Source organism: Tupaia chinensis, unplaced genomic scaffold, assembly GCF_000334495.1.
Source record: "Tupaia chinensis unplaced genomic scaffold, TupChi_1.0 Scaffold000086_1, whole genome shotgun sequence".
Lineage (NCBI taxonomy): Eukaryota > Metazoa > Chordata > Mammalia > Scandentia > Tupaiidae > Tupaia > Tupaia belangeri.
The window spans coordinates 4,132,434-4,145,023 of record NW_006159548.1 but is presented as its reverse complement, the minus strand read 5'-3'; the positions used below and the strand labels follow the sequence as shown (position 1 = coordinate 4,145,023).

At 39.6% G+C, this 12,590-nt stretch overlaps 1 protein-coding gene across 1 annotated transcript; it reads right to left on the bottom strand.

Moving 5' to 3' along the window:
• Positions 1–159: 159 nt before the first annotated feature.
• On the bottom strand, positions 160–11,287 carry AREG (amphiregulin). Its single transcript, XM_006142929.2, has 6 exons — positions 10,963–11,287; positions 9,770–10,012; positions 5,723–5,924; positions 4,107–4,262; positions 2,011–2,122; positions 160–300 (listed from the first exon to the last, which is right to left on the bottom strand). Exons 1-5 carry the CDS (start codon positions 11,225–11,227, stop codon positions 2,029–2,031), a joined length of 960 nt encoding a protein of 319 aa, XP_006142991.2. The 5' UTR covers positions 11,228–11,287; the 3' UTR covers positions 160–300; positions 2,011–2,028.
• Between the last annotated feature and the right edge of the window lie 1,303 nt (positions 11,288–12,590).

Below are 12,590 nucleotides of genomic sequence, written 5' to 3'. Positions count from 1 at the left end.
ACTCATGCCAGGTGCGTGTGTGTGCGTGCCCAAGATCCCGAGAGGAGAATGGAGGAGAAGGGATTGTGGCGTGACCATCCCCCCTGGGGGGTGATTTCTCGCTTTCTGTCTCTATGTCTCTCTCTGTCTGTCTGGCGAGCGCACGTGCACTATAGTGAAAAACCTCTCCAAAAAAAAAAAAAAAAAAAAGAAAGTTCGAAACCATCAGAATAAAAAGGTCCATCTTCCTTAGGATCCATTGAAAGGAGGACCGAGTCCTCATTTCTGGTTGTGCCTTGGCAGTGACTCAGATCTGATATCCTGTTAGAAAATAAAAGATAGTGTTAGAAATAAGCTCAATTCCAACAGTACTTCAGGAACATTTCAAAGAATAATCAGGAATTAATTTTTTCTAGAATGTCAGGGTTGTTTTTGTTTTTTCCCAGAATCTTATGAGAAGTGCTAAAATCTTTTCAGAGAACAAACTATCTCTTTGGCTTGAATCTCTCTCACACACATCCTTTGGTTATATGCCTAGAAGTGTAGAAGACTGCAGATGCTCAGACCTGTTGCCTCAACTACTGGTTAGTAAAAAGCAACCACAGTTGTGAGAAATCATTTTCCTAACCAAATCTATGCAGTGGACATAATTAAAAACAAAGATTAAGTGTCTCTGTGTATTTATGATATACAGTTAATTTAGGATAATTAGTACCAAGGACATAATAATAGTAGCTACCAGTTAATAGGGAGCCACTATGTGCCAACACAGCATATTCCTTTTCCCAAAATCATTCTGGAACTTCTGTTGAGAAATCTCAATGGCACAATAACCAAAAGTCCAACCTTACTCATGTTGATGGTCTCAGCTGTAATACATTAAGTCTATACATCTATCAATTTTAATGCAATAAGTACTGAATACAGGATTGCTGTGGAGTTCTTGAGCTAATTCTGTAGTAGGCTCAGATCATGACTTCAGTACTTAACCAATACAAAATGCAGTGGTTCCCTGAATATCAGAACTTTTATGAGTGTTCATGAAAAACAGGAATTCTGATTCAGTAGAATCAGAATTGGGTTGGGTTTAGGAATATGTATATTTAACAAGTATCTCAAGGAACTTTTAAATCCACTAAATTTAGGAACTCGACATAAGGCTGTGACAGGATCTTTTCTGAATGTTTGCAGAAATGAAGTGTTTCCTCAATCACCTTGCCTCCCTCTTTCTCTGGGAATTTTCTTCCTCATCTCTTCTCTTTCATTATCAATGAAACATCCACCTTCACACCTTCTTACCTTCTACTTACAACATACTCCTCTCTCCCTCTTTACAGAAAATAAAAATATATAGACGTATATTTTTGAACAAGCTATCTCTCAAACCTATATACCCTCTTAAAATTTCCTTTTTAAAAAAGAGTATTTCTCACGCCAGCACCCTAAATGTCACTCTACATCGTTACATTCAACCTATCATCATCACCTATTTCCCCTAACACTCAACTGAAATAGGCCAAGTTCCACAAATTTCTAAAATGATCTACTCCATCTCACAGTGTCATCCTTTCATTTCCTGTGTAATTGCTTGTCCCAATTCCATCAATCCTCTAAGGACTACTTCCAAAGCCACCTTGGGTACACATCCTTTTCTACTCCCTAGATCTATTCCACTGGATTCCTTTCACCTTTCATCAGAAATACCTTATACTTCATTGATTTCTCTCTTCTGTCATTTATTTTACTTCTTTTAGTATTTTGGCTTCTTACAGTTGCTTCTTTTCCTTATCTGCTAACTATTAAGTTTTTTGAAAACAGGGTCAGAATCTCTAATAGGTTTCTCTGTAATACTGGTTAAGCATACAGTTCATTCTTAGTATTGAACTCATATTCCAAGAATAAACACCTTAATATAGCCATCATTCACTGTACAGCCCTAACTAAGAACTCATTTCTCATTTTTCTTCAGATAACAGTGTTATATTTTTGGAAATTATAAGATAATTTAAAGACATATTTTAAAACCCAAACCTTTAGTATTATCTTCAGTTATACTATGACATGTGTGTTTCCATTTTCTTGTCGAAGTTTCTTTTGTTCTTCTACTTCTCCTTCATACTCCCTGAAGTACCGTTTTCGAAGCCTTGGGAGAAGAAGACAATCTACTGTGAACAAAGTTCTATTTATCTATACTTGGGGCTTTTATAAGTACGTGGAGTTCCTTTTTGTAAGTTCTTATGGACCATTAAGGATTGTATTTAACACTAAATAAAATCTAAACTCAGCTTTACCAATGTACTTTTTTGATGGGGTATTAATGTTCACTTTATATAAACACACTTCTAGGGGACTGAGAGTTACATGAATGTGCCTTGAAAAGCAAACTTTTAGAAAGCAGAGAACACCTCAATATGTCTTTATTTATTTATTTTTGCAGAACTTAGACTAGCTGTCATGCACAACTGGAGGAGACATGATGGAACAGTTTTATCATAGAAGGACTTGATGCTTGCCCAAACTAATTTAAATAATTAGAATTTTAAAAACAGGATTATAAAACAAGTTGAACTTTGTTTATTTCTACATAGAAACATTTCCATCTAGTTTAATATATTGCTATCCTTTAAAAAACCCAATGGTTAAAAAATTTCTTGGCGTCATACAAGCAATGCTATTTTTCATAGGTCTTTACTTCATCTACTGCATATTATCATTTAAAATTAAAATAATTTGGTTTTTGTTATAATATTTGGGAAGAAAATTCTCACCTCAAGAAACAAAATAAAACTCAGCAACTGTGGCTTAGGTTTAGTGTTCGTTACATGATTCAAATACAAAGAAAGTATGGGAGAAAAGTCACTGCTTAATTTTAAAGTGCTAACATGACAAAGTCTTTCCATAATTTTCTAAAGAATTATTAACTATTTCACCTTGATAAATTACAAGGAATTATTGTAACTTATCTTCCTTCACTAGCATTTTTTACTCCTATCCTGTGTCAAGTAATAATGGTTTTTCAGAGGGTATCTTTTCTAAATATATTTGCATATCTGGCTTGAGTTACTAGAAGACCCGAATAAATTCTAGAGCATGCTGAACAAATGTAAACTACACACAAAATTTTATGTGCATGATACTTTGTCTTAACGTGCCATTGTATCAGTAATTGATCTAACAACTAATAGGAAACAATGGCAGATGCTCACCCCTTGTTTCCTGAATAGCAGCAGTGGTAGACCATGTACACAATCCAGTTGTTACAACAATTTACTAAGACCTAAAATTAGAATAATTACTCCATTGCTTTTCCCAAGCTCCAGTTGCACATGAGTCATCATGGAGCTATTCATGCCTCCCCCCGGACTTCCCTTGTTCAGTGACTTCTGTTTGACCAAGTGCCTACCACCTGGGACAGGCCAGTTCTAACTTTCATTGGTCTTAAAGTGATTTGTTATTACAAGTACAGAGAAGATACTGATCACCTCACCGGAGCAGAATAGTAATTGAATTGTCCCTGCTCCCTACTCTGCACCACGTGGATGCATTTTTTGTTTTGTTTTGTTTGTCAGTCATTGGGTTCTCATAGTATTATATATGACAACCACAAAACAGACATAACCTTTAAGTAGATATATATCATGTCATGACATTCTTAACTCATACTTTTGCTGTCCAAAATGAATAAAAGTTTTATCTTTTGTTGGCTACGGTTTGAACTTATTCATGATTTTTAGTAGGGAAGCAGTCTGTCTGATACTATGAACCTTAATTTGCTTTTGGGAGGCTAGCCGAAGTGTAAGATTTTCACAGAAGACACCAACACTTTCTGAAATTCAGAACTAACCATGAGTAGAGCACAAATAAAACCAGTAGGCTTGAAGTTAAAAAAAAAATGTAGATCTACTTAAAAAAGGACTTTACATGCTAAGTTTTAACAATGGCAAACTAATAGCAATTTTGACCCTATTGTGATCTTCATCCATGAAGTGTACAGATATGAACCAAAGAGCATATATAAACCAATAGAGTAATTTCCCTAAAAGATGATAGTAGAGGATAATAGAAATATGAAAAAAATAACCTGCCATTAATTGACTAGGATTTTTTAAAAGTTGTACCATACTTACTGGACTGTAAGAACAATGGCAATAGCTGTGACGCTCACGACAAAGATAAAGGCAGAGATGGTGACTAAAGCAATTCTTGATAAATCACTGTCCACCATGCTGTGAGTCTCCATGATCTTTTCACCACATCGTTCACCAGAGTAATGGTGATGACAACTGCAAACAATCCACATTTTAAAATGATAATCACTAAAGCATTCTGTATATTTTAAGCTTACTTGCTAGGTCATAAACAGTCATCTAATTTCAACATTAAAGAGAAGTTATGCTATACTTGTATTTCAAAATCGGAAGGCATAGAATGCATTCTAGCTACAGATCTATTAGAGTAAAGACAAGTTGAGATTAGTTTGGGTGTGATATTCCCAGAAGACACACCTTATCATTCTTTGTGCTCCTTTTATGACCAACTGATGAGTTCAGTGACTTGTTATGTAGTGAATACATTCCACTATCATTTCGCGTGTTAGCGGCTTTTGGAGATAGGAAGGGGAGGTGTGGAAAGGCAATTAAAACATAAACAATTATGTAAAGAATACCTTTAGGTTCTTTAATAGAAAAAGGGCTTATAAAAAACCTCTCAAAAAAAAAATACCTTACAAAATTATAAAATGATGGTTTATACAAGGGATCAGCAAACTCCAGGCCACACGTCAAATCTGACCATTTTCCAGGTTTGTTACAGCCTACCAGCTAACAATGATTTCCATCTTTTAAAACTCTTCCCTTTTTTTCTTTTTTAATTTTATAATTCCAGAGGGCTTGTGCATCCATCAGAGGCAGAAAGATAAACAGGAAAAGGGAGACAGAGAAAGCAACCCCCAAATGTGGTGCAGTCATGCCATTATCCCTCCTCCTCCATTACTTCATCTTTTGGGGATTAGGGAACAGGATTGTGGGCACACAGACACACTCAGTGTGTTTTTCAAGCTGCTGGAGACAGAATTCAAATCATAGTTGGCCTTGTGGGATCCAGTTCCTTTAGCTATTAGACTACTAGGTCTGTCCTAAATTATTACATTTTCATTGGTTATATAAGAACATTCATAATCTTGACCCATTATGCCTCCAAGATTTACTATCTGGTCCTTTAACAAGAAGTTTACTGTCCCTTGGTTTATATGTTGGAAAAATAAATTGTCGTTTGCAGCTAACAGTTTCATACATAGTGTTAGAAATCTTAATTCTAGGGACCAGCAGTTGGCGTAATGGGTATGTCACTGGACTCCCATGTAGTCGACCGCAGTTTGAGTCCTGGAGCTGGTGGCTTAAACTCATGCTGGGCACGTGTGCGTGCATGCCCAAGATCCTGAGAGGAGAATGGAGGAGAAGGGATTGTAGGGTGGCCATCCCCCCTGAGGGGTGATTTCTCACTTTCTGTCTCTCTGCATGCTGGGCACGTGTGCGTGCATGCCCAAGATCCTGAGAGGAGAATGGAGGAGAAGGGATTGTAGTGTGGCCATCCCCCCTGAGGGGTGATTTCTCACTTTCTGTCTCTCTGTCTCTCTCCGTCTTTCTGTCGAGTGCACACACTCTATAGCAAAAGTCACTCAAAAAAAAAGAGAAGAAAAGAAGAAAAAAAGAATCTGAATTCTATATAATTTAAGAAAACTTACTTGCATGATACTGATTTCACGTTCTCTAAATATTTGCATTCTCCATGAATGCAAAAATTTTGGAATTCTGCATCACACGGATTTTTCTTCTTTCTGTTTCTTCTAGGTTTTCCACTTTTGCCTTCCTTTTTCTTTCTTTTGGTTTTATCTGAAGTCTTTTTACTCTCTGTCTTGTTTTTCTTGGGTTTGACTACCTGTTCAACTACAAAACCAAAATAAGATTTAGTGATAACAATCTTTCTTAGTCTTAAATACCATTTTGGAGCCACAAGAGAAAGATGTCAGAGCAATGAGAGTTCATGAAGGTAATGGCCACGTTTGTCTCATTGTTTAATATAATAAATATAAACAAGTGGGCAAAGAGAATATCTGTGTTACATGGCACTTAAAAATCTAAATCTTACTTATTTTATTAGCATAAACATATTTCAAATTGGTTTGCATCATTATCATTAGTAGGAGTTATGTGTCTAAGAAAATTCATTCAATATTTTAAACATTTCTTGAATTTCTGATACATACCAAGTTCTTGGCAATGAGTATTAATTAAATCCAAACCAGATTTGTATCTATTGCTACCTACATGATGTATTGGGTTGTCAGGAAAGTCATGACATATTTTCTCATAGAAAAATATATTATGACTTTCCCCATGACCTAATAGATAAAACTGAAGTTCAGTAAAAACAAGTAATCTTCCCTAAAACAAGCAGCTACTAAATAAAATGTCAAACCTGTTATTTACCTACTTGGAAAAAGTCAATGTCATTAATTAAAATGAGATTAGGCATATACAGGAGTTTTCCAAAAGTTCATGGAAAATGCATACTACCAAAAAAAATCTATGCATGGCTAACTGTGTGGTTCAAGTCTCAGGCCAGGTAGCTTAGGTGAATGTGTGTGTGTGCCCAAAATCCCAAGAGGAGAATGGAGGAGAAGGAATTGTGGTGTGACTATACCCTGCTATGAGAGAGTTCTCATTTTCTTTCACTCTCTCTCTGGTGAGCATCTGCACCTTATAGGAAAAAAAAATGCATGGATTTCAAAAATTGTTTGCATCATGAGAAACTTTCACTTTAATTCCATTTTTTTTCACAAACTTTTTTGAAGTCTCTTGTTTTTAATGATTTTATTTACTGGCCTTGCTTTCACTATCATAGTTGAGAAATAGTGGATACTACTTGAAAGAAAAAACTGAGAATCACATGTGAGAGTCAACCAATTTTCTCAATTCCCACATTACAAAAATTATAATTAAATCAATACTTTCCAGGGTGCCAATTTCTGTGGTCAATCTATCTGAAAACAGAATTCCAGAATATACTTGAGATTTATCTTAACTCATCAGATCCACAAGAGGAGAATGGAGGAGAAGGAATTGTGGTGTGACTATACCCTGCTATGAGAGAGTTCTCATTTTCTTTCACTCTCTCTCTGGTGAGCATCTGCACCTTATAGGAAAAAAAAATGCATGGATTTCAAAAATTGTTTGCATCATGAGAAACTTTCACTTTAATTCCATTTTTTTTCACAAACTTTTTTGAAGTCTCTTGTTTTTAATGATTTTATTTACTGGCCTTGCTTTCACTATCATAGTTGAGAAATAGTGGATACTACTTGAAAGAAAAAACTGAGAATCACATGTGAGAGTCAACCAATTTTCTCAATTCCCACATTACAAAAATTATAATTAAATCAATACTTTCCAGGGTGCCAATTTCTGTGGTCAATCTATCTGAAAACAGAATTCCAGAATATACTTGAGATTTATCTTAACTCATCAGATCCACAGAAATTTTTGTTCAGTCTTATAGTTACACAAAGTGTGGTTTACCCACATGCTAAAGATAGGAAGGGGGCTTCCATGTTGGCACTAAGTGTTTGTTACCTTCAATTTTGACCAGAGTGACAGACAGAGAGAAAGGGAGAGAAAGAAAGCAAGCCAACAGGTCCAAGACTTGAACCATGATTGGCCATGTGGGAGTCTAGTGCCTTAACCACCATGCCACCTGCCAGCCCTGGCACTGTGCATTTTTTAAACTAATTCCTGAACAAGTTTATCTGAGCAAGTATTTAGCAAGCAGAGCTGAATGAAAAGAGAAAATACCAGTAGTCATAGCTGTCATTCAGTGCCCTTTAAACAGAAAATATTAGAAACACAGTGAAGGATAACATAGGCTATCAAAGATAGATTAAAGAAATGACAAATAAATATACATATTTTTGCAGGCTGTTAGAATAAGATTGGTGGACCAGCAGGTGATGTGAAGGTTAAGGCACTGGATCTCATATGTCTGACTGCAGAGTTTGAGTCTCAGACCCAGTGGCTCGAAAATCATGCTGTGTGTATGTGTGTGTGTGTGTGTGTGTGTATGTCCCAAATCCTGAGAGAGTGAGGGAGAAGAGTTTGTGGCATGGCCATCTCCCCAGGGAGCAACTTCTCACTTTCCCTCTCTCTCTCTGTCTCTCTCCAGTGAGCACATATGCTCTATAGCAAAAACTAAAAAAAAAGAAAAAGAAAAGAAAAAAACATTGGTCAAAGTCAAATTAGGAGCAATGTTTAATAGATTGTTATATGACTTTTCTATTGAAACTTTCCTCTGATAATAAAAAAGCACAGGTTAGAATAAGCTCTCTAAGAAAATCATTTTAAATGAATATGACTGCCCTTTATCAGGGAAATTACACATTATAGACAGAGACAAATAACGGGCACTTTGTTGAAGTGTCACAATAGACACAAACCTTGTGGATATTTAATTGCCTTTCAAAGAAACTCAATCAACGTTTTCACTCTATTTCACAATGCACTGCAATTTGGGGCACTAGCCATTTGCACCACTAACAATTTCCCCAGTCTTATGAAATGTTAATTACCTGAAACATCTTCAAGATAGCAGTTTCTAGACACCTTGATGGTCTAACCTTGCTCTTCCAAAGATAAGAATTATAAATGGGCCCCTCTCTCATCTCACATTAAAGCACAAGTTTGGAAGCAAAGGAGTGAAATGGAGTGTTCACTAAAGCTTTTCTCACCTGGCACTGACCCCAGTCACTGTCCTTCTGATACTGCTTGCTCTCCCTTCACCAGCTCTGGGAGCCAGGTAGAAGGGGAGGAGTCAGAGAAACAGACCAGGAAAAAAGAAAAAGGCCTTGAAGAGCCCTGAAACTATCTTTCCCCATCTCTATACCAGATGCTCCTAGGATATTTAGATCTAAATTACTGATCACCTCCTCATTCCTCAAATTGTAAAGTAATCCAAGAGAAATGAACAATATTTATCTCTTCTGTTGATCTCTCATCTCAAGCAGGGTCTCTTTAATAGATCAGACAATGGCAAAAGTGAAAGAAATCATTGGATGTCTATTACTTAAATAAGACAGTTCAATCTTAATTTTAGCAATATCAAATTCATGCGTATTTGTCCTCTTTCATATCTCCAGAAGGCATTCTTCTTATTATTATTATCAGTTTCTCCACACTTAGGAGTTAAAGACTAAAGTCCAATTTCTGCTGCCCCATTACTTTCTTCTGCTGCCTTATTTAGGATGAATGCAGAGTTTGAGGGAGGATGATGTGAGAGGGAAACAAAAGCTCAGATACAAAGTAGGTAGAATAGCGAAGTCCACCTCTGCCTCTCAGATGGGTGTCATGTGGTCTCATGAGAAAGAACACAGGATCTGGAATTGTGTTCAAATAAACCAAAGTCTAATTCTAGCTCATCTGCCCGCTACCTGTCCAATGGTGGGCAAAACCACTCACCTTTCCAAGCTTATTTTCACATCTAAAAATTGAGAACAATTCCCACCTAATAAAGTCATTGTGAAGATTAGATTTAAGAGACATAAGATATTCATTGGCACTCTGGGCAGACAGGATGCACCCACAGAGAGTTCTCGCTATCTCTGTTAACCTAGGGGGTATGCAATAGGCATACACATAGGAAAGGCCCTTGAAAATCTGGGGTGTGGTTTTTCTGCTGGAGCAGTTTTGCCCATATAAACCCACATCTCAGAGGCTACATTTTTGCTTTATCCTCTACTCACCTCTGACTGAATCATCTACGATGTAGCCAGGTATTTGTGGTTCGTTGTCATACTCTTCCGAATAGTCATAGTCAGGCCCTGAGGACAGTTCGCTACCAGGAGGCACTTCACTCCCAGGGGAAATCGTGCTTCCTGATGACATCTCACTTCTTGAGGTGACCTCAAAGGCACGGTGGTCTCCAGAAAATGATTCCCCTTTCCCAGAGGAGGTGTCATTGAGGTCCAGTCCAGCAGTACAATGACCTGCAGGGGAAAGAAGAGAAGAAAAAGTAAAGCAGGGTGCCTTTCTCACCCGTCAGCTGCGTTAGGTAGAAATGTTTATCTTTTGATATCAAAAGCAGCTATTGCACATGTGCTATTGTTTCGTGATTGAGTCACTGAGGAAAGCAATTTCGCATCTTGCCAGCAGGCGAGCTCAGCTGTTCCAATGACAGAGTTCCTTTTATCAAGGCTTTCTAGATCACTTGTGTTAATTTCCAGATGAAAGGGGAAAAAAATCCTACCAAAGGCAAATGAATCTAATACAATCGCTTTACAGGTCATATCTAAATATCCTCATCACCTCACCTTCCAAATGCATTTGTGTTTGCTACCATGCGAACCTGTCCCATTGTAGTAAGGTCTAGATATAAATACTGGGTAAAGTTTTCCTGGGTAAAAAAGTTTGGGGCCCAGACTTTCAAGTCCCTGCTTCGGGTTTTAGGTCTCAGTAAGACAGCATCAGCGTGATCCTTTTAACCTCTCCTTGGAAAACTGTCCCTTTTGGAAAGTAAAAATAAAATGACTAGGCAGAAAAGATGGTGAACTTAGGCAGGAGGCAGAAATCCCTCCTGGGTGCAAGAATGAATTACTTTAAGAATTGCGGACATCACTTCCCTGGACCTCTGTTTCTGTATCCGTAAGACTCAAGGTTAAGGATCAAACGCTCGCTAAGGTCTCCAGCTGAACTAAAGCCAAAGCGCAGGGAGTCGCTCCGGCACCCTGCTCTGTCTGGGACGTCTGAGACACCTGTCCGCTTCTCCCTTCTAGGGAGTGACCTTAGGGAGGGAGCCAACGCGATCTCCTCCCGCGGGACGGGGTTGGGGATGCCAAAGGACGTGGTGGGAAAACTGCAGCAGAATTTCAAGAGGCCACAGGTTTTATCCGCCATCGCGGGAGACGCGCTGGACGGTTCAGAGCCGGCAGATGCTCACCTGAGCCAAGGATCAGGAGCGACAGCAGCACGGGCGCGGGCGGCAGCAGCGGGGCTTTCATTGGCTCCTCGCGGTCGGCGTCCGGGTCTCTGCGGCAACTCCGAGCGGAGCTACGGGCAGCTGGAGAAGGTGGTGGAAGAGAGACGCGAGAAGGACGAGTGTGCCGCTGTGTTCGAGGCTTGGCTCTGGGCGGTGGATGGGACGCTGGGCTAGCCTCGGGATCCCTGGGCGGCGACCGGGCGCAGGCACTAAGGTGTGCGCACATTCCATAGGCGCGGCGCGCACCTGCCTCCTTATAAACCTGCCAGGGCGGGAGCCGCAGCCTGACAGCCGCAACCTGTGAGCCGCAGCCTGACGTCACGGCAGTGGGTGGAGGCGGGAGGCCGCCCCGGAGTTATTACCCCAACCACACACGGATGGCAGGCGCCCCACCTCCTTCGTGCGAAGAGAGCGGCTGGGAGGAAAGGGAAATTAGACCTCTATCTGGCTGCAAGGAGAAAAATATATATATATCTGATCCACAATAGCTAATACTTGCCAGGACTCCTAGTTTCAAACTCTCTGAAAATCCTCAGTATAATCTTTGGTTCCCTTAACCCGACAAAGGCAGGGATTGAAAAGAAAAGTTGGGGTCAACCAGTGGCAATGTGGTTATGGTGGCTGGATTCCACATGGCCAACGACTTCGCAGTTGGAGTGCCCACATGGTGGCTTGGAAGACACATGGGCACATGTGATTGTGTGTCCCAAATCCCAACAGGAGAATGCAGGGGAAGGGATTGCTGGTGTGGCCCCCGCTGCCCTCCCTCACCTGACTGACCCCTGCCTGCCATGTCTCTCTCTTGCTTTCTCTCTCTCTGTTTCTCTCAGCCCTATAGCAAAAAGGAAAAAAAAAAAAACCAAACAAACAAAACAAAACAAAACAAAACGATAAAGTTCTCTATTAACATGTTAAAGGACTGTAAGACCAGGAGTAACCTGGCGATGACAGCCTGATGTCTGAAGTTGTTGAGAGAAAGAGAGAGATAGAGAGAGAGAGACCCCCAGTGAGCAGTTTACTGGGTGAGGGCCTCCATCACAATCAAAGGCCAAAATTTCAAACCATTTCCCTCTCCTTTAGTGGCCCAGGGTCCTCACCAAAATGAGTATTTGTGGATCATTTGCTGAGGCCAAATTACGCACTTAAAACTTTACCTACACTGGGACCAGCAGATGGCATAATAGTTACATCAACCGTGGTTTGCACCCGAACGCAGAGTCTCAAAACTTAGACTGGGTGGGTGTGCATGCATGCCCAAGACCAGAGAGGAGAATGGAGGAGAAGGGATTGCAGCATGGCCCTCCCCCCTGGGGAGAGGGGATTTCTCACTTTCTCTCTCTCTGTGTTCTTTAGCCAGCTCACTCACCCTATAGCAAAAATCTCTTAAAAACAAAAAAACTTTATCAACACCATCTCGTTCAATGGCCTTGTTAGATAGGTATAACTTCCCCCATTTTACAGGAGGATAAAAGGCAGCTTTAAAAAGTAAAGAGAGGGGATCAGCAGTTAGCGTAATGGCTATGTCGCTGGACTCCCATGTAGTTGACCACAGTTCACGTCCAGGACCTGGTGGCTTAAACTCACACCAG